This window comes from Leuresthes tenuis, unplaced genomic scaffold (genome assembly GCF_036924035.1).
Source record: "Leuresthes tenuis unplaced genomic scaffold, fLeuTen1.0.hap1 SCAF_1, whole genome shotgun sequence".
NCBI lineage: Eukaryota > Metazoa > Chordata > Actinopteri > Atheriniformes > Atherinopsidae > Leuresthes > Leuresthes tenuis.
In genome coordinates, this window is record NW_027325355.1 from 15,878,374 (window position 1) to 15,901,023 (window position 22,650).

The following is a 22,650-nucleotide window of genomic DNA, read 5'->3' on the forward strand; positions in this document are numbered from 1 at the left end:
CTGAGCTACGCTTTGAATCACCTGACTGATCACCAAAAGTCGTGTGATCATAGTTTCAACATTCTCAGACGCTCAAAGACTTCACCCAACAGCCCGAGCTGTTCAACGACACACTGAAAGATTGAATCCTAAAGGTTCTCTTTTGGCTTCAAAAAACCCAACTTACTCAGAGCTGAACAACCTGCCGTCCTTTAATAAAGGCCATCAGCATCCACTGGAACTGAACCCCCTCCTTCTGCTTCCAGGAGCTGATCTGTAACTGCCTGAACCACCAAACCACAGCTTCAGTCTTCTTTCTGAGCTGGTTACATTCTTCTGTTCGGATGCTGAACTGAAGAGTTGTTTTTTTTTAAGAACTTTGATCCCTCATCTTCACAAACTAGAAGCTGCTCAGAAAGAGTTTGAGCCTTTAAATCAGAGACTCAAACTGAAAGCTTTTCACTCTTTACTTTGGCCTCAAAAACCTGAAGACATTTAAACTCTTTCAGCAGCGCTCACAGGATTCGAACATAGGAGCTCCGAGTCCCAAAGCAGTTCATTGAACCACTGAGTTACAACTCTGCTTGCTTTTGCTGCTTTCTTGGCAATTTTTACCTGACTGATGACCACGGACACTATATTTTAGTCCTCCAACATGTTTCCTGTGAAGCAGCTTTGCTCATCAACTGTCTTTGGTTTGTTCAGCTGCTTGGTGGGTTGGGACTGTTCTGTCCGATGCTCTGTATCCAAATAAAGTCTCTGACTTGTTGGTTTCAAAATTTGAAGGCTTGAACTCAGTCCCTCTGCCTTCCAAAACTGATACCTAACAGCCGGAGCTGTTCTTCCCCACTGCAGCTTGGTCTCTCTTGAAGCAATAATGAGTTTAATACGAGTACAACATTTGTAGAGTTAATATGAGCACAGGCAAGTCTGCAGACCAAATGTAAAAAAAAACTAACGGGAACGAATTCATATGAAACATCAGCAGCTCCTCTTGAGATAGACAAAACTAATCAATTGTGAATCCGCTCAGATCCAGAAGACATTTTTTTAACCTGACAGCTCAGTTCATGGACAACATCTGAGCAGTATTTATTTACATTCAGGCACTTGTAAGTAAAATAAGTATCCGCTGTTATCAGATGAAATAGCTTTATATGACGTCTCTTTATGGTATTTTATTTTGAAATGTATTATCGGAAGTGTCTGTCATTTGTAATATCGCTAGCTTCATCTTTTCTGTAGATACCATTTGTGGCCACTGGAAGGCAGAAACGCCTTGCTCACAGTATAAAAACTGAATCTGTAGACTGTAGCTGGTTGTCTTCATCATATTAACAAAATGACATTGTAACAAGTGGGTTCTCTCCGGGTACTCCGGCTTCCTCCCACCGTCCAAAAACATGCATGTCAGGTTAATTGGTGTCTCTAAATTGTCCTTAGGAGTGAGTGTGAGCGTGCATGGTTGTTTGTCTCGTTTGTCTCTATGTGGCCCTGTGATGGACTGGCGACCTGTCCAGGGTGTACCCCGCCTTTCGCCCAATGACGGCTGGGATAGGCTCCAGCCCACCCGCTACCTGACTGACAGATTGACGGTATAGAAAATGGATGGATAGACTTTGTAACAAACAGATTTTTCTCCATTTCAGACAGAACGGTACAACAATGCTTTCAGTAAATAATTCAAACTAACAAAGTACAATCATCCTTCCGAGAAGTTTCATCCAAGGTTTTTACCATTTATTGTGCAGGTTTGAAACTGGTCCGACTTTCCATCTTTCCTGAGTAATGATAATAAATGTAAGCTGTGGTAAAACTCCAGTTTTAATAATCTTAACTTAATATTACAGTGTTGTTAAAATATTAATATGACTGCTCTCTACCATCATAAAACCTCATTCTATGAAGATTTCCCACATTTCAATGTTCATATTGACTTTGAGGGTGTAGTTGCAGCTTATGACCACCAGAGGGGAGTATAGAAATAGATGCAAAGAGGTTGTCAAGCTAGCAGCTAAGTAATTAGATATCACTTCTGGTGAGGACATAACAAATAAAAGCCTCCTAAATAACTGTAAACGCTTTTCTTTATCCTATATTTATGTATATAATGACGTACTTTTCTTAAGAAATGTACTATTTTTTTGTATATAAGATATTCACAGTTCACATATTTGATGTTGGTTGTTTTGTTTTTACTTGGAGTTATGATTTAGAAGACATGAATCTTGAATGTAGTTTTCCTTTTCCTGCCTCAGCTCATGTCCCACCACTCCAGATACGCTCAGATCCACAAGGACAACATCTTAACAGTTACTGTAGGGTGTCTGAGAGAAATGGGATGTTGAGGTGCACTCAGCCACCCCAGCAGCAGAACATCTGTCTGTCGTGAAGGTTCTGAAGAAACGGATAACAAAGAAAAAATAAAAACCAGGGAAAAGTAGTTAAACATGGCCTTGTTTAGGGTAAAAGATGTGAATAAGCCCAGTAACAGAAGGATGTACATTGTTTTCATTCAAGACACAAGGCATTGGATTCTGAGACTTTATTTATTCCAAATCCCAATTCTTCTCCTTAGCTGACTTTATCCTTCTGTTCCTCATGGTTAAGGTGCCCCATGAGAGGCAATCAAACAGGCTTTAAACAGAGACAGTGCAAACCATTTGGGTGATCACAACTTCTGTATCCCCATTTAAAAAGGGGCAAGTTGTCCCTGGAAAAACCACAGGGAAGGCTGCTGGACTTCCCTCTCAGCCCAGTCCCAGTTCCTTCTTTTGGCCCCATCTCTCTGATCTGCAGAGGTAAGTTGCACCTTTTAGGCTGATTGAATGAAAACAACACAAAGGTGGCTGAAATAAAGCTTTAAAGCTACAGACTAGCAACAAGCACAAATGTTATCACATACATACCCATCCAACTGACGCGTCCATGTCGTTACTATGGTTACTGCGAATCAACAATCTTCTCTCTTCGTCGTTCTTAAGCCGAGCCACAGACACGTCAGTGAACAACAGTGCCATCTATTGGATGGTGCTTTGTGAATCACGAGCGATTTGTCTGTGCGGAGTCAGTTTGATAAAAATATAGAGCCAAAGTCATTGATATCAAAGTGCAGTTACCTAAATATTTGCTGCAGGAGTCCAGACGAGCAAACAGGACGTGGAAGGTTCCACGTACATTTAGGGCCACCCAAATCTTAATATACTTGATTGTACTCAGGTGTACATGAACTACATTTCTCTTCTTTGAACACTGAACATTTGCTCGTATTTATTTTTTTCTCATTTACAGTCCAGTCCTTGTACCCGACCATTTTGTGCTTTTTGTTGAGGCCACTTAACACTGGCCTTTGGATCAGTCAAACTGAGAAAAACACTTAACTCAAGGGATGAGCCAGTCTTGTGTGTACACACAGATGACAACTTAGCAAAGAACCAGTTTTAAGTCTTCTTTTGGCACTTTGTTACAAGGCAGCCACTTGTACCCCTTTTCATAAGTCTTCGGTATTTTTCTACAGCATAGAACACACCTTTATCTACACATTGTCTCCCAACATTATCCCAGAAGCACTCATAGTTGAATATTTGGCATAGCTCAGGATGGTGAGCAGTGTGTACTTGGAGGAAAGTGGACAAATGGACAAAAGAACATACAGCTGATGCCCACTCGCCAATTTCAGGGCATCTGATGGATTTTGCCAATGCACTTGAGGATATATTCACCTTATTGATCAGATAATAATATGGATAACTATACCAATTCTCTTAACTTTTTTTGTTCACCACAGGATCCCACAAGTTGTTCGACAATGTGCAACGTTTCCCTGGGAATAAAAATTCAAATAAAAGGAAAAAAAACACGACTTCTGAACTAATCATGATATAATTCTTTAATCTCTATACATATATTTTCCCTCTGTAACAGTACACATCATCAGTTTGGACAGAACAGACAGATGCGGCATTTTGGTCAGGTCACAAGTAAATAAAAAATAATCAAATTATAGAAAAAAGTTTTCTCCACACAATCACATATAAAGTTCTACATATTTAATACAACAATGTAACAGGACAGTTAAACCACTGTATCTGTACAAATAGATTTTCACATTTTTTTCCCCACATATGTCATTTAGTTTATGATATACTGCACTTTTTGGCCAACATTACAGAAAGCAAAGAGTTTCTGAGTCTTTAAAGGTTCCCAAGACTGAGGACGCTCGTCTTCCAAATCAAATAATATCAATTTTTTTCCTCCCACATTTTTTTCTTCTTCTTTGTAGACAACTTTCAACCCGTTTAGATACGTTTATTTACCGTTAAACACTATTTGCACCAGGTGTGCTCTCTTCACAGCATCCTCCGCTTCAGTAAGTTCCCTCTCATTTGAGACAACGCTGGCAGACAATATTTATGTCGTAAAGCCAACACACTGCACCACTTTTACTGCAGAAAAAAAAAGAGAAGTTTGTCGACATGAACGAACACTCGAGTAAACGGGAAGTTAGGGCTGGGTTTTTTGTTTTTTTTTGTTGTCCCCCCCCCCAAAAAAAGTACCTTTTGACTAAGCCTGTCTTTGCGCTGCTGACCTGCAGCAGAGAGGCTGCACACTCTGCCATGAAGAGGTGGAAGTAAGGAAACCGAAAGAAAAAAAGGCTCTTTTTACCTTTTATTTCCTCTGTTATAAAATCAAAATGTTGGTGGGATTAATTAAAGCCAGTTTGATTTAAACACTTGAGACCTGGCTGTTTCCATTATATCAGCTTTAAATCAATCAACCATTTATCACTCCATTTCTCATATTTACATCCACCTTTCCTCCGATTTTTTTTTAACTCATGCATTTTCATCACCTCCATTTCTTTGTTGTTTTTTTTTTTTTTTACTTCGACCACTCAGTTTGCAATTTTCACGAGGCAGATGTTGTTTGACACGGTTGTCTTTCGAGCATGAAATACCTTTGATTTTCTGAAACTTTTGAAACAGAATTTAGAATCATCAGAGCTCGGCAGATTTTTTTCAGGTGAGCTCAGCTTTTATTTGAAACTCTTCACACGGTGCCAGGTACATTCTCTGATTGAACGATAGTTTGGCCGCGCTGAGGTCACACGTCGGTCCGCATGAGAGTGGAGTCAGAAGTTCATATATGCGGAGACTTTTGCACTGCCTGTGAAACACACTCTGAAATCAACGGTTTCAACGGTCAACTTCTAATTCATATGTATTCCATGGGAATTTTATTTTCTGTTGGTTATCTGACGGACTCAAACAGCAGCAGCAGTACCAAATCAAAGTGCCTATGAACAAGATACTCATGCACACATTACACCCTCCTTTTTCATTGATGTGCAACAGCATTTCCTCACTTAATGAATCAGTGAATTAAACATTTATCTTATGGTCTCAAACACCTATGATTTGCCTACTCAACTATTATGATACATCAACAAACACAGCATTTGGGGGGGCAGGTACTCCCTGATTAAACCCCATATGGTTTGGCTGCTTTTCTGGCATTATAATCATGATTGATTTTGTATGCAACTATGGTATGAAAACCTACATTTGCATTCAAACAGTTATCACCATCAGAATTTGCATTTTGTCTCCGAATGTTAGAAGCCTAGAATTTGTGGCACTCATTTTCTAGCGTGTGAACAGCAGGGCATCTCGAAACGTACAAAAACAAAAGCTTTGAGGCTTTTTTTTTTTTTTTTTTTTTTTAAATGATCCTTCATGCTGACGAGTGTGACTGGCTCTCACTGAGCCAGAAGCCACCTGCCCCAGCAATGATTATACTAAATGAGACTGAAATGTTTTCCCCAGGCAACTGCCAAATTAAGCTTCAGTCAACTGTAAATCGAATATGAAGGCTATAGTTTAAGGTACAGCCTGTACAAGGCGCATAACAGGGGTTTCATCTGATTTTGCAGCCTGACACTGACGCAACTAAGCAACTGCCCCCCCCCAACCACCATCAGCCTGAAAAAATGTAATAATCTGCTGTCAGCATTGTTTTGCTCGCTGTCAGGCTTAGTCAAAAGGTGCACAGAGCAAATCGAGCCCTGGTCGTCGAGCACAGTTTCAACACAGATGCACACACGTTCACATGCATCCGCAACCTCGCGCACAACCACACACACATCCACGGAAACACACGACCGACGTGATGAAACTCAGTGCACACACTCTGTAACCATTTGGTGTCTACACCCAGGAGTCGGGAGAGCCGGTGAACTTATTCGCCCTGTTTGAAGGCCTCCGCGTAGTGGAGTAGAAGTCCACGTAGTTGGTGTTGGCTTTGAATCGGAGAGTCTGGCTGGCGTAGCCCTCGGGGGAGGATGGGGTCAGGTGAAACGGCTCGTCGTCGTAGTGCTCCTCGCCGTAGCCTTGTGGGGACGACAGGTACATTCTGTAGCTGTTGTAGTTCTTCCTGTCGGGTTCGTCATAGAATGGCTCCGGGTGCTGGGAGACAAAGGACAAGAGGAACTGGTAAGAATGAGCATTATCTTCAAGGTAAATGGTAAAATTAGTTTAAATGCTGAGGAACTTTGCAAAAAGATTCAAATAAATGTCAAACTGGCCAATTTAAAGAAATTACGGGACAGGTAGACACTAAGGTTATTTCTACTAAAGATGGTGATGTCTAATTTAGAAACAAAGAACTAACAGGCTTAGAAAACTTGCAACTGTTTACACTAAAACAGAACAGTTAAGCATTGTATCAATTGATTCATGGTTGTTAGGAGATAAAGCCCGATTTTACAGCAATGTGCTGTTTGTCTTTTGTATCATCATATCTTCATTTAAGCAAAAATACATAAAATAATCGTAATTTTCTTACCTGCGATCTTCTCAAATCCTCTCCTGACTGAGAGGAGTAAGTCCCAATGAAATATGGGGATTTCTTCTCAGACCCTAATAAGGGAGATTCAACACAGATGAGAGAAAAAAAATGTTATGGACTGAATATAAGTGGACTGAATAAAATACCAGGAACCCGCATACAGATCCCTGAGGGACGCCACAATACAAACCTGTGTACTGCCGTTTGTGTAAACTGTCTCCGTAATACGTGTTGAGTTGCATAGATGATTGTGCCCTCTGATAATTTGAGCTGTGTCTTCTAATCCCGAGCATCGCAGGAGAGGATGTTGCACTGCCACCTGAAGATAAAAACCAGACAGGAAACTTAGACCACAATCAATACAAAAAAAAAAAAAAAAAAAGAGAATAGGTTTTAGACGAGTAGGACTGTCACTTTGACCTCAATGGACAGAGCTCACACCTGATTGGATGACGGGGGACATCTGCAGCGGGCTGGTGGGCAGGGTCGGCTGAGAACGATAGCGGTCTCGCTCCAGAGTGGAGACAGGGGTGACGAAGTGGGTGTAGTTCCATCCGTCCTGTAATGAGCGAAGTTTGTAAGTGAAAAATTCAGCCCACAATTGCTCTTTTTGCATTGAGGGAAACCTTTGAGGAAAATATGACAACTAGATAGAAAAACTACTGTAACTTTGAGTTTTCCAGGTGTGTGCTCACACTTACCTGTTTGTACAGGCTCCTCAGCTCCCTGTACTGCCACAGTGTGTTCAACACCTGAGCTGCCGCCTTCACAACTTTCATCGAGTACCTGTTACACAGGACACATAACACATCCAATAATATAAAGCCTGAGATGAAGCTGCTATTGTCTCATCTCGAGTGCACAGAGCATGAATTAAGCATGAGAAAAGAATCTTGAAACGGAGCAGATTCGTAAAAGTAGAAGCCTCTGTTTCGTACCCTTTCCCTCGTCCTTTGCTGATGTCCACCAGCTTCTCGATGCCTCCACTGTCTGCTAAAGCTTTGGCGTTCTCCATGTTGCGGCTGGTGACCTCGTGCAGCGTGCAGCAGACCGACGCCACAGTGTCGTCTGACAGCACAGAGGGACTGCTGCCGGGCAGCCGGTTCACCAGATCCCGCATGGCGTACTTTCCTGCAGGAGAACATGCAGCATTCAGACCTCTCGGACCCTCTTCACATCGCTGCCTGTACTGTAAAGAAACCTTGTGGCCAGAAATCGTTTTACTTGCTTTAACGTGGCTGCTTTTTGCCTCACCAGAAGAATGAATCATCTAAAACAGTGTATTTTATGAAGAAGAAACATTAACTAATGCATAAAACGTCCCTTTTTTGAGGCCGAGTATTCGTTTTTTTCTCTCCAGCAGCTAAAATAATGAATGTCTGGCTGCATTGAGCTTGGTGTATAGTACAGCCATCTTGTTTCATGTCCAACAGGTTCTTTTGCGTTTCTAATCCTGCAGGTGCAGCCTCAGGTGCGGTCTATGTGCTGGGTGTCTCATCGATTTGATGCCAAAACATTTGTTCACTTCATCATCACCAGCAGATACATACATAAATGCAATGTGTGTGGATTACTGAGAGAGCATTGGATTATTTCACCACAAGGAGGCGACGTGTACCCGAGTCTGTTTGGAATGAATGGACTACCTGCAATGTGATGGAAAACCTGCTCTAAACGGTTTGTTGACGTTTCTGCTTGAAGTGTGAAGATGATCTCTTTCACAGTTTCACAGATGAGCTTGAATCAATTAATGGGGAGTATGTGTGTGTGTGTGTGCGTCGCTCTGCTCGTGTGTTTGCACCTATCAGCTCCTTGTTGCGGCCATCAAGCGCCATGTTTCGGAGGGCAGTGGCGACGGAGCAGACGACCCGGTCATTGTCCATCCGCAGCAGCTCCACCAGGATAGGCAGACCTTTCTCTTTTCGCACCGCCGCTCGGATGTATGTGGAGAACTGAACGCACAGAAAAAGACAAAAATTTAATTGTTTGAGTCCAACATCTTTTATTCATTCTATATTGAGTGTTTTGCTCAGTGAATAATGACTATTTCTTGTTTTTGAGATTTGACTCAAAAGTTTTAAAACTGAAAGTCTTTTGAAAACAATATTTCATGTCAAAGTGTTTAATTTTCCAGATTGAGGTGAGGGAGTTGCTCCTACCTTCCAGTTTCCGGCGGAGAGGTTCTGCAGGGAGCCGGCTGCGCCCTCCAGCGTGGCGGGGTTGGAGCTTTCAGCCAGCAGGTTGAGGTACGGCTTCACCACCATCGGGTGCCACAGCAGCTCTGCTCCTCTCAGAGACTGGGAGAAGCCTGGGACTGGACCGACGCCGTCCCACTGCACAGAACGCAGAAGGCCATGTTAGAGTGTCTGTGCTCAGTGTGGAGAAGCTAAAGTATTCAGATACATAAAACACCATCTTCTGTTTTCCAATTCTGTCACCTTTGATTGTTTCTTTATGGAAATTTTCCATATCTGGTGTCTCTTTGGTTAGTTTCCAGTTCTCTGTGGTCATTTTATGATCACGTTTTGTTTGGTTTGCAACTTTTTTTTTTCCTTTTGATTGTTTAGTGTCAAACTTATTTTTGCACATTTTACCATAATTTTGTAGAATTTTTGTTTCATTCAAATTCTTTCACATCAGTTGGTATCATATTTTCTTTGGGGTTTTTTTTGCATAAATTTTGTCTTTGTGGTCAGTTAGCATCTTTCTTCCTTTTTCTCTCTTTTGGTTTTCCTTTTGAGTCTTTTGTCTCTCAGAGAATTACAGTCAGAGATAAAACAAAGGAACCTCAGACTCCCTGGGCCAGTGTGTGATGGAAGGCTCCGTAATCTGTCCATATATCTCAGCACCTCTTTGGATACCCCACCTCTCTGCTTTCATACCTTGCCCTCAGGCCAGCCGCTCCTCTTCCTGCCGCGCCTCCTCTTGCCCCAGCAGAGGTAGTCCAGTTCCTTGACCGGGGAGGAGAAGCCCAGCAGGGTGTCCAGCTCCTGGTTGCCGAGGAGACGGGAGGAGGGCATCTCCACCTCCAGCCGGTATGAGAGGTTTCTCAGAGTGCAGACGCTGTTCTCCACAATCTGACAGAGAAATATTTCAATCAGACCATCTCTGCAATCAGTTGACTACATTATTACTACAGATGTGATAAAAAAATGACTGTAATTCATACATCCAAGTCTGGCATGTGGTTTTCACAAATGAGAGAACTACTAAAGGTCTCTCCTTTCCCAAGCTCATCTGAGAGGCTTCAATCTGAGCAGGAAAATACATTTTAGTCCACAATGATGCCATACCAAGAGATTACCCTATCATGTTTGTTGTTGCCATGGTGACTCGCAAAGCAACCAAGGTCAACCCTCCATCAGTGGCCTTGAAGACAACATGACACACCGAGTTATTATTTAAGATATCTGGCTTCTGGATTTGGGTGTAGAAAACAAAAAAAGACAAACCCAGTGAAAACTGCTTTTTTCCTACAAGTATTGATGTAACCATCAGGGGACAATAGTAACCACTGTAACAGTAGAATTTACAGTGATTAACTATTTCAGACTCACATTGGTCATATTCCTTCAGGTAAAGTGGGCTTAAGCTACTTTAATTCAGAGTCTCAGGTGTGTCCAGACTCTATCCAGAGAGGAAAAAATGCCTCCCTCAACATTTGATTGAAAAGATGATTAAAAAAAACCTTCTGATTTGAATGACAGAAGTAGCAGATGGTCTGATTCAGATCTTTGACGAAACTGGAATACAAGTTGGCTGAAAATGAGATTGAATCAAATATTTCTCTCCACAAATAAAGCCACAGAAAATGACCCAGTCAACGAGCTAAAAAGCAAAAAGAACAAAAAGCACAACCTGGGACTGTGACAAGATGTGCTTACAGTGGCTACATGACCATGAAACCTGCTAATTTCTGCATGTTGACTAGTTCCATTTCAAAAGTTATGATCTTCAACTACTAATTATTAGTTCGCAGTGACAAACATGTTTAGTACCATAACTGAACCACCCATTTGAGCAGTTATCCATCATAAATCATGGTTAAGAATGTGGTTCCAGCTACTGTATGTTGGGGTCAGGTTCATTTTGAACAAAACATGCCAAAAACAGTCGTGCATGTGTGCGTCTCTGCAGCACCTTGCTGTCGTAGTCGGAGGTGTTGACGCAGGCTTTGAGGACGTGCAGCAGCGAGTCGACCAGACCTTCACAGCAGCGCAGCTGGCTTCTTGCTTCCTCCCCTGCTGAGCTCAGGTTCCTCGCACACAAACAGAGACACACATTTGTTCGCTTGGATGTGCAGTGTGTGGATTCGCCCACAGGGTGGCTTAAAACCTGCCCAGATACAGTAAAGGAGGGAGCAGATCCTCCAATAGGAGCTGGCATGAGAAGACTGCACAGCAGCACAGAGCTCCCACAATGCATTTCTATACCATCAATCTACACCCTCATGTCAATGTGAGTGAAGGAAAATGCCAGAGGCTTCCGTGCATGCAGTTTGCATGCAGCTCTGAGTGGAGAAAGTTGATGCATTTGTCTGTCAGCTGCAGACCTACTTCAGAGAGTGTGTGAATGGTCAAGAGGAGGAGAGAGCAGTCTCTCCTCAGTTGTGTCTTAAAGAAAACCAGTAGTTTATTTGCATATTTGGGCTCCTTTTTTCCAATGGTTTTACTTTCTGTCATAGGAGACAGAAGGGAGATGTTTTGTTACTTAAAGTAAACTTAAGTCGCATCTTTTAAATGAGGCTAAACTGCTTTTCCGCCACATGCAAACTTGCAAGCAAAAAATATAAACCGTAACCCTGTACTTTGAGCCTGAGAGACGCTGAGCTGCTCCTCTATTGCCTCTTCAAGATTTTGCTGCTGCATAAAAATCTGTTACAGAGCCCCGTATTGATGGATTATATGTCTGCGATTATGAGCTGCGGTTTAACAGAATCATTAAGATGAAAAGCAGACAGAAAAGAAACTCGCTGTTGAGAAATAAATCCAAAATTCATCCGCGCATATAAAAACAAGAATCAGTTTAATGAGCAAACACCATGCCCGGAAACTCAGCAGCTTAAGTGGCGAGGCACTTTGTGGAAATCTGTTTTCGTCACAGAATGAGAACAAGTTTATAGACTTTGAGAGCAGTTTTAACCACAGAGGCAATAACTGTGCTGACGCAATGAACAACGAGGAGAAAAAAACAACTGTGTGACAACAACTATAATCAGAACTCCTGCTATCCACCCCTCAAATGGTGAAAAAAAAACAGCTTGGAACTTTCGTGAGGTGAGTGTTCTATTCGTTGCTCACCTCAGGCAGCCAGTGGTGTTGCGCAGCAGCAAAGAGGACTGGAACTTGACTTTGTGATCCTCGCGATGAGAAACGCTGCTCCAGCCCGAGTGGGGGATGACGACTGTGTTGGTCAATGTCGAGAGGGCGTCACGGATGATGGTCATCTTCACCGCATCACATGAAGAGAGGTTCCAGAGGACTCCTGTCGTGCAGAGGGCAAAGAAAGTAAACCTTCAGTGCACTGGAAGATGCTGGTTTTGCAAAGTCTTTGGGACCATTTAGTAACCGGAGAGAACTTGATTTTCATATCTTTTCATGGTAAGACCTGTCGAGGCGAGAGAGCATAGAAACTACCAGCCATACACAAAAAGTCACGTCCCTTTAACTGCGCTGGAAAAAAGGCGGCCATATAAAAGCTGCATTAAAAAGATACTAACCCGTCAAACTACAACTCACATTTAAAGAGGCAAAAACGGAATCTCTGTATTTTACTAAAGGAGGAACTGGACATTGATAAGACCAAGAGGAATTATTCAAGAGAAACCAATTAAAGCTTTTAATACAGGTACTCATTAGTGAAGAAGCCATATATAAAATAAAAACTTCTCTGCTCTTAAAAGATGACCAAGAACATCCTTCAGATTAGTGCTTTTCATGTCAATCTGACAGGAATACCTGAAGCTGCAGTTAGAAATCTTTTGAGCCCTGAAGCCTCTTTAACAACGCCAAGCATAATAAGTTCCTCTGTCCTCAAATCTATTAAGTTCTGCCGAGGATTTTCTTCAAGGCAAAAGCACACGACAGTGCCATGTCTGATAGCATTCATACTCGAATGCGTCCCCTGTGAAAAAATTAAAGGTGCAGTATGTGAAATACAAGCATTAGGTGTCGCACCTGAGCAGCAGAGGCACAGACCAAAACATCCATCCATCCATCCATTATCTACTGCTTCTCCGGGGGTCGGGTCGCGGGGGCAGCAGCTTGAGCAGAGAAACCCAGACGTCTCTGTCCCCGGCCACTTCCTCCAGCTCTTCCGGGGGGACCCCGAGGCGTTCCCAGGCCAGCCGAGAGACATAGTCTCTCCAACGTGTCCTGGGTCTTCCCCGGGGTCTCCTCCCAGTGGGACGTGCCCGGAACACCTCCCCAGGGAGGCGTCCAGGAGGCATGCTAACCAGATGCCCGAGCCACCTCATCTGACTCCTCTCAATGCGCAGGAGCAGCGGTTCTACTCCGAGCCCCTCCCGGATGACCCATTTCGGCCGCTTGTATTCGCGATCTCGTTCTTTCGGTCACTACCCACAACTCGTGACCATAGGTGAGGATGGGAACGTAGATTGGCCAGTAAATAGAGAGCTTCCAGACCAAAACATACAGAACCAAGCAACAATTGCTTCTCGAAGATTCTCAGTTTTGGTTCAGACCAAAACATACAGAACCAAAACTGAGAATCTTCGAGAAGCAATTGTTGCTGGCCATCAATCTGGGAAGCGCTATAAGGCCGATCTACAACATAATGTTTGAAAAAGAAAAGAATCAAGGGGTTGCAATTGTCCAAAGTCCCGACCTCAACCTGACCTAAATGCTTAAGAGAGCAGAGCATAAACCTCAATGAACTGAACCTATGCTATAAAGACAAGTGCTCCAAAATTCCTCATCAATGATGTGAGAGAATGATAACATCAATCAGAAAGCAATTATGGGTTATTGCCACTAAAGGTGGTTCTACTGATTCATGGGGTAGACTTAGTTTCTCCCCACACATCACACCAACATTTTGGCTTATTTTTAGTTTGATAAATGACACAAATGGTTAGAATAAGTCATGCACTTCATTATTTGAAGACCTGGCGAGGATCAGGTGTTTTTTTTGTTTGCACCAGTCTTCTTTTCCATTAACAGCAAAGACAAAAGGTTGCATTTCAAAAATATTTCTGAATATGCTGCAGTGCACTTTGTTCAATAGGTGCAAGGAAACTTGACATGCTGCGGCCACAAAGCAGCTTTAATCATCCAAATCCTGAGATGAGCTTTAAAAATAGAACTCGCTTCTGTGTTCTGGGTCCAGTAGATTCAGGTTCACCGGAGTTAAACGCTGCGTGCGGTGTGGGTGCAGAGCCATCGATGCCATCCTGTTTCCAACGCACATTATCTTAGCATCTGTCCCGACAACGGCGCTGAGATCTGCTCTGTCAACACTGCGCGCACGGAGGGTTTAAGCCGCGGCCGCTCTCGCCTCCCACAGAACAGCCGATGCACAGATTAACGCTCTGCCAGCCAGTCAGACGGTGGCACAGACTGACGCTCAGTCAGCGAGCCGGCCGGCCGGCCAACAGACCTCACGAGCAGGCCAACACCCACACACATCACAGAGGGATTTTTAGTGTGTCGCATTAGCATTCGGAGCCTGATTTTTGTCAATGTGGACACTTCTTTTACATGAATTTACAATGAAATGAACGCAGCAGACCTGAATGGTCAAGTGTCCATCTTTAATAACAGGACAGTGCTTCTTTGTGGTTTTGTTACATTTAAAAGCACGAAAACTCTTTTGAGACGAGCTAATTCATCTTTTAAGGCTCCGACTCAAATTCCTGGGATTGCTTAATTCTTAAAGAAAATTTGTGGAATTATGGCACTTCAATTTGGTGTCACCATCAAAAGCTTGTACCACGCAAAGCAAATTCCTTCAGAAAGTTCAAAAAAGGTGTACAATTTGTCAAACGTGATGCATGCTTTTTAAACAAAGTAGTTAAAGAAGTGGTTGCAATTCAGTAGAAGAAGTAGATGTGCTGACCAGAAACAAACCTTGGGGAAGAAAGTCTTTTTCCAAACAACCAGGATCATAAGTGCGAGTGTGTGCAAACTTTTACTGGACATAAGCAGAAGTCTGTCAGATTGTTTCTGCTCCTGCTCACCTTTTTTATTCACAAATCCCAAATGTGAATCAAAAACAGCAACAGAAACCCAACAAATATTTAATCAACATGCAGCATCACCCCAGACAATTGCAGCTGAGACCAGCAAGGAGGTAAAGGATAAACAGCGCACTTAAGGATAAGACATTTTTTTCCTATCTGGAGAATCTCCAACTTTAACGTACCGGTGACCAGCTCGCGAACTTCGTTGTCGGTCGTTTTCCTGAGGAGGCGCAGCAGAGCAGGCACGCCGCCACAGTTCCTCAGCGCCACCTTGTTGTTGTCGGTGGCTTTGCTGTACACCAGGTTCCTCAGGGCCCCGCAGGCACTCTTCTGAACCTCTGCCACCTTATGATCCAGCAGATCCACCAGGTGCTGGATCCCTCCCAGGTGACACACCTGCAGACCAAAGACCAGTTACTCCATCCATTCAGATCTCTGAGTCTGGTGGCTTTCCTCTAGAAAAACAAATATTGATTAAGATCCCAATAGTTTTTGGTTGTAGTTTTTAAATCATTAAAATATTTGCACCATCAATATCTTTATCATCCTGTCTGCTTAGTTTCAAATGATTCTGAGTGACAGCGTCAGCTGAAGGTCAATAATGTCTCCTTGAAATTAATTAAAGACATGGAAAAACCTCTAAAAACAGAAACTCACAATTAAAAGAAGTACAGCTTTAATTAAAGACTAAAGTGTGCACTGATCTCATGCAGCAGGGATTTTCTGACATATTCTGAAATTAAGCCTGGACACAAACATGTGAAAGCAGAGAAAACTCTTGAGTCATCTCAAAGTCAACTCCTCTCAGTAGAGCAGCAGACTCTTCCGTTTGTCTTCCAATTCTGTGCTCAAGCCTTTGCAGAAGACATTTGATTCTGGCGAAATGAGCAGGCATGCATCCAGGCTGCTTCCAAAGGCCAATTAAAAAGCTCATCACCAAACAAACGGCACTGAAATGGCTCACGCGCGAAGCCGCACCGTTGTGCCGGCATTAGTTACGGCAGGGGAAGCAGAGCAAAGACAGAGCGCGCAATGTTTCAGTGAGTCTGAGCACCACCCCACTTGGCACCAGTATTTGTTTAAGTTTTATTGGAGCAGATGGTGCTTTGGCTCAGAGTCCGACTGCCTGCATGTAAAAATAAAGGCACATTTCAATCCCTGTCAGCTGGAAACGCACTGAGGGATAAAAAGGGAGACAATGTAAAGAGAACTGCAAATTATAGAGAATAAGTCCATTCTCTGCTGTTTTAGAGTAAAACTGACTTTGAATGATGCCATTATGCAACACAGAAGTTAAACATTTAACATATTAGTAAGAGAACAAAAAGCACACTTTAAAACACAACATTAACCCTCATTACCATCATCTTTGGTGGGACTTTTAAATGCAGCAGCAAATGTATTTTAACATCGTGACTCACTCGGCTGGTTGACAGTCAGTCGTGACGTCTTGTCTCATTATTTTTATCCAGGCAACTGCCCAGCGTGTGCCATCACCTTACCTCCACCTTGACCCTGTTGTCTCCGTAGCACAGGTGCTGCAGGTAGGCGGCGGCGTTGGCCTGGACGGAGGGGAAGTGATGCTGCAGCATGTGGATGACCTCCGGCAGCTCTGGGTCGCGCCATGCAAATTCCCTGTGGGGAAAAACAAGGGGACAGAATTTTATGCAAAGTTATTCTGGCTGTGTGAATACTGCCATTTTGTTGACCCATTGGTGGACGATGGGTTTCTTTGTTTGTAAAACTGAATTCTAGATGGCAGCAGCAATCCAGCACTTTAGAACAAGCTGAAACATCCACTATTGAATGAACTGCCAGGAAATTTGACTCAGATATCAGCTTCCCAAACGGCTAGTCCGACTGGCTTTTTCATCTGACTCATGGTTTCCGCTGGTCTCATCCCAAAAAGAACTACAAGCCAATAAAAATGGAAATCTTTGCAGAAGCAATGCCCAGGAGGAGGATACCAGCAAGTCTGAAACAACTTCCGGCTGACTCAGCAGATGTATTCAGGATACGTGAGGTAGCCGCAGTGCATGCAGTGATTCAGAGAAACGGACGTTGTGCAGTTGAGAAAATAGTGGCAAAGTAAACACGGTCTGATGCAAAAGTGGCAAAAGTCTAGATGCCAGAAATTCCCTCTATTTTTTGCACATGCTCTGAGTAACTGTTAGCTTAGCTCCCCCCGGAGAATTCTTTGTGGCTTCTCCAAACTCTCCAGTTACTGATAAGCTACTAGCAACTGTACCACTCTTCAAAGAAAACCGGAAGCTGATTTTGAAACTGGTAGGAATCCGTTATTGTTTTTGGTCTCAACTACCCCTGAATACTGAACCAATTCCAAAGATTTCCATCCTTGGTAATAATTTAGATTCCACAACAACGGCGGCACCTCACGCATCCATTACTTCAAACAGGTAGCAAGGAGAAGCATCAATCATCTCATGGCAGCAGAACAAACCCCTATCCACTGTCTAACTTGCATCTTCACTGGGCAAACCTTAAATGTCCTAAAAACCTTAAAAGTTGGAGTGTTTTGACCCCCACATTTGGCAAAATAGGGCCCAGATTTTGAGAAAATGAACTTTTCCTTCGACCTAAACAAAAAAAACCTGCAGTTAGTGAAATGCTTATTGATCAGGAAGATTTCTCTGAAGTAGCAACAGATTTTTGACCTTAACTGAGGAGAGTTTGAATGAATGACTCATATTGTCCCAAAGACTGGAGTTTGTTTGCTTTGTTTGTCTTTTAAAAAAAAAAGAAGCTGAATACCCATTTTACTAATAACCTTTTAAAAGGAAAGAGCTTAGTTTCTCAAGTAACATATTTTCACATATTATTGGAACTTCTGTTGTACATCTCCCTACTGTACTGTGTTAAAGTTTTGGGTTCTTTAGATGTTTAGATTCCTCCAGAAAATTGGCTTTAAAATTATTGTGCAGCAGCACAGTGAGCCTAAACATACGGCTTGAGTCAGGACTATTTTCAGCTACAAGAAGAACACAAAGTGCTGCAGCAGATGGTGTAGCGCCCACAGAGGCCATGAAAAGACACCGCCAAAATCCTCTGAAGAACTGCGTTAAGTTCTCCAACATGCTTGGAACAAATGAAAGGTACTACTTATAAGTATGCTTGGTGTGTGCGAGTACCTTGGGTCCTTATGGATGCTCTCGATTGATGGAGTTCGGGTGACGGCTCGGTCCACTAGTCCAGAGTGCCTGTGGGCGTAGACGGGCTCAGCGGACACCCTGATGGGGTCGACGTACACGGCTGCAGAGCTCAGCCCAAAGCTGTTTCTTTGGTACGGCAGTGTGCCGCAATGGCTTGTGGCTCGAGGGAGGGTCCCCATACCTGAAGATACAACAAGAGACAACACATATTCAGTCTAAGTTTGATTTAGGGGTGGGGAGTGACGGATGTGGTTGTAGACAGTTTTAAAAAAGTCTTTACATGAAGTTCTGAGACAGGCAAGAAACCATTTAAAAGCAGCCAAACGAGTTTCAATCATGACGAAACTAAATTACAACGGCTCCTTAAATCCTGCACTATCAACTCCCACAGAGCGTTCGGCTTGAAATGATTCTGCAAAGACTAGAATTAGGAGGCTGCAAAGAGGCTGCAAAGAACATTTAACGAGTTCAGCCTCATTAAAAGCTGACCTCAGGGAGAGATAACGTGCCTGTAAACCATCATTTCAAACACAGTTTTCTGCGAAATCATTTCCGAGACACAAAACTGAGCACTGCCTCTCGACCTCGGGACAGCAACTCCTGGGGCAGGAGAGGACACCGCTGTGGAGAATGGGGCGGTCTGAGTAATTCTCTGATGGTGATAAAGCAGATAAACACTTGAGGAGGAATATGCAGTCATTTAAATTGAAAGGCTGCTGCTGAATCCAAGATTTATTTTATTCCTAGCATTAGAACTGGTACTGCTTTTAATGGTAAAGATTTTTTTCTTCCCTTTTTCAGTTTTCTTGCTCAAACCCAAACAGAGTTTATGCTTTTAATGCCAATTTAAAGCTCAAAAGTCAGAAAAAGTTACAGAAAAAGGGACAAATATCTTCAGTTAACCACACAGTTGCAACGGCGCGGTTATGGAGGCGCAGTACCTGTGTTAGTCCTGTAGAGGGAGCCCTGGGGGTCGTGCGTGGGGCTGTGGTACAGGGGGCTTTGGAAAGAGCGTTCATCAAAAACAGGAGTCATGTGGCAGTCTGGAGACAAGGCCGCCCTCAGCTCTGGATCTATCTGCACCCCGTGACTGGCGTATGAGCTGTGAAGCCCTGCGGGTACGTAAATTAGCACGTAAATAAACTTAAATTTACACAACAGGTAAAACAGGTAAAATTAATCATAAGCACTTTAAGGCTACAACGCCAACCACCATTTAATTTTAAAGCTAATACTTTTGTCCTGTGCTTGCAAACACTAGTAAAAAAAAATAACACAGAAGCTGCATAACTTTTTGTCGTTCATAAATTCATATCTCATCATTGAGCTCTCTTGATCACCAGCTGCTGGTGAAGTTGTGCAAATCCAGACTGTGCCATAAACAGCACGCCATGCAGACAACAGACGCCGCTGTGCTTATAAATGGCACCAGAACTCTGGTCTTTCAGAATCTGCAGCAGGCGTCTTCATCAGCTCGTCAAACAAGCAGGGCAAAGGGTTTTTCCTCCAGTCTCGCAGCAGAGCCGCTCAAACAGCGCTCCAATTATAAAGAAGCTTCAGGGGAAAGGTCGAGTGAGGGGGTCCAGTTGCTCAAGAACAAGATTTGCACATAAAGCTGGTGATGACAGAGCTGTTTTCTCCTGCAGTTCAATTCTTCACCAATTTCAGAGAGAACAAACCTGGAAAAGCTGGAAGAAAGCAAAAATGTGGTGTCGCTGTCACACAATTTGGACACCTCAGTGTTTTCCTCACAGGTTCTTCACTGACCCAAAACAGAATTGTGATCTTCAGAGTACAGGATGCGTAAAGCTGCCAAAATGCTTAAGATATGCCAGAAGGAAACAGAAGAATATTTTCACAGCAGTTACAAAACTGGGTGTTATTCAACAATATCAATTATGTAAAAGAAGACACAGTCACAGTCTAACCCCATTAAGTTCTCATGAGAGCCAGTTCTTTCCTTTTCTCTGTTTGCCTTCACACATAAGGCCATATTGCAGGATACAGGAACAGAAACTACAACAGAATGGCACAGGAGGCAGTATATGATGAAAAAGATATACTGCAGAAACTGAAATGGAGGGGTGTCCCTCTATCCCTTTCAAGACCATATGAGTGCCATTTCTAAGCTAACATGTTCATAAGAAACATGAAGGGTGTTTCTTTCTGACAAGACCTTGATTATGCATCCAGTTGGAGTAACACAGACTCCACACCCAAAATGGACAACTTGTCACAGAGTTTAGCAGTTTCAAGCAGATATATTTACTCCTCAGAAGTTTTCTCACCACATTATGTATTTACCGGGGGAAAACTGTTCAAGGTCAACAATGACGTTTATTCTCCAAAACCCCAAACAATTACTGGATTTACAAATGAGTCGAGCCGCCATGTAATCTGCACGCACCTTCTAGCAGTGTGCAAAGGAATCCTGCTGCATTACGAGGGATCCTCCTCGATTCCCTTTTTTTCAGCGGATTCTTTAAACTTGTTTTGGCTCAAAAACTTTTTTCGGGTGCTCACATTTCAAAACCTCGATTGCACGCACACACACAAAAGAAAAAAAAAAAAAAAAGGCATCACCAGATAGCTTAATATGTTGGCAGATCCCCATGTGTCACTACCTAACCTAACCTACGATTACTAAAAGCCTAATCTTGTATATCAATCTATTACTTATCTCCCTCACATAATCTCAGATTATCGAGGATCTGCAGGATAACAGAGAATAAGGACTGAGGCGACGTATTAGGTCACTTAGCAGCACTGCAGGAAACACACTCAGCTAAAGAATAGAAGGCGTTTTATTTAGTTCACTGACTCTGCCTCAAGCACAGATAAAAAGGTCCTTTCTATGCCGTTTTTACACAAAAAACATATGGTGCACATATGGATCTGGATCACTGACACGAGTACAATCAGTGCAGAATCACACATGGGCGCGTGAATTAAAAGAGGCACAGCAGCATAATAAAGCCTTGGCTGATAATCACATGCTGATGTTCCATCAGGCTTTGTGATAGAAACACCACTATATGGGTCAGTGGGAGCGGCTTAGCAAAGTGACAGAGGGCAGGATGGAGGAATAAATCTCTGTCGCTGCAGCATCAGCAGCGCTGCTCCACCAGCTGAAGCAGCAAGCAGGGACAATTGTCGATAACCAGTTAATAAGAGGAGTAGGAGTGATAAAACTGGCTTAATGTTTGCTGAAGAAAGTCTTTCAACATCGTCAAAACCCTGGTGACAAAGTTAAATACACCCAGTTCAAAGCTTCGATGTGTACGTGTCTGTTTGGTGGGAAATTTGCTCCAAAGACGCCTCAAAGGCGTTTGTAAGCCAGGCTCAGTAAAGCGCCTGGCAGCAGAACAGAAATAATCCCTTCTCAAGTTTCTCAGCCAGCCGCGGCTGTCTTAACCAATCAGAAAGGCACAAAGTCCAAAGGTTGGTTCTCCAGGGATATCAATCAGCTCCTCCTGATCAGCTGAGCAAGTTTAGCTCTGAGTAAACTGATAAGTAAATGTCAAAAACCTGTGTCAAGCCCAATCTGTTTGATGTAATGGTGATATTTAAACTCTAATTAAATGTATGTTCCACTTGGGCGCAAGTTAGAGAAGTAGTTACCAAGGTAACAACTAACGAGGCTATAAATGAACTTATATGGCGCATTTATCTGGCAAGTAGACCAAACATTTACTGGTTTCTGCTGCTCACGTGTGAGAATTTGAGGCTTTTCTGTTTTGCACCAGTGTAAGTGACACATCCCCCAATGAATCAGGCAGATAAAATAAAACTGCTTCAAGCCTGAAGGTCAGAATAACAAATTTGTCATACCTTTACTGGCTGTAAGCTGTAGTTTGAAAGTGGCAGTTGTCGTGGAGTACTGCAGCCCTGCCGGCTGTCTGTCCAAACAGCTCATTAGATGAACTGAATTCACCTGGAGTCCCAAGTGTCGGTGAGAAAATGAGCAGAGCTGCAGTAACTCAGGACCAGATTACACCCAGTTTGCACTGTGTGTATAACAATAAATGCTCAGACTCTTTTGTTTTGTTTCAGACACCCCTCAAGATAAATTCAGGTCATTTTTCCCCTCATAAATGTAAACACAAACAGAGGAAAAACAAATTTCCGGATACTTAATCTGCAACATCCCCTGAATCGTGGAGATTAAGTCTATGCCTTCAGTAAAAATCGGATGTCTGAAATAATGCCCTTCTGGACATGAAGTTGACATGCTGACGTTGTATCCTGCAAGTCACAGTCAGTTTAACATTCAGAATGTCAACCCTGAGCAGGCATCCACAGCCATTTGGATGCATTCATGACAGGTTTGGCAGGTTTTGGCAGGTTTTGCAATAAAGTCAAAAGTCATAATTACAATATGAGATCACGGACAGTTTTCATTGTGCTCGAAATTCTCTCAGAGCCAACATACATATACATACACATACGTATCCA

General features: G+C 42.9%; 1 protein-coding gene across 5 annotated transcripts in view; it reads right to left on the minus strand.

Moving 5' to 3' along the window:
• Positions 1-4,771: 4,771 nt before the first annotated feature.
• LOC140302971 (plakophilin-4-like) overlaps positions 4,772-22,650 on the minus strand; it is a 44,776-nt gene continuing 26,897 nt past the window's right edge. For all 5 annotated transcript variants that reach the window (XM_072381555.1, XM_072381717.1, XM_072381639.1 and 2 more), the window contains exons 8-22: positions 19,137-19,307; positions 18,175-18,376; positions 16,528-16,660; positions 15,208-15,421; positions 12,126-12,309; positions 10,966-11,083; positions 9,708-9,902; positions 8,985-9,158; positions 8,627-8,777; positions 7,764-7,956; positions 7,527-7,611; positions 7,267-7,384; positions 7,016-7,144; positions 6,823-6,896; positions 4,772-6,443 (exon numbers count right to left, since the gene is read on the minus strand). In XM_072381555.1, the coding sequence (XP_072237656.1) occupies positions 6,186-6,443; positions 6,823-6,896; positions 7,016-7,144; positions 7,267-7,384; positions 7,527-7,611; positions 7,764-7,956; positions 8,627-8,777; positions 8,985-9,158; positions 9,708-9,902; positions 10,966-11,083; positions 12,126-12,309; positions 15,208-15,421; positions 16,528-16,660; positions 18,175-18,376; positions 19,137-19,307 (2,399 nt within the window). In that variant the 3' untranslated portion in view covers positions 4,772-6,185. The remainder of the gene's footprint in view (positions 6,444-6,822; positions 6,897-7,015; positions 7,145-7,266; positions 7,385-7,526; positions 7,612-7,763; positions 7,957-8,626; positions 8,778-8,984; positions 9,159-9,707; positions 9,903-10,965; positions 11,084-12,125; positions 12,310-15,207; positions 15,422-16,527; positions 16,661-18,174; positions 18,377-19,136; positions 19,308-22,650) is intronic.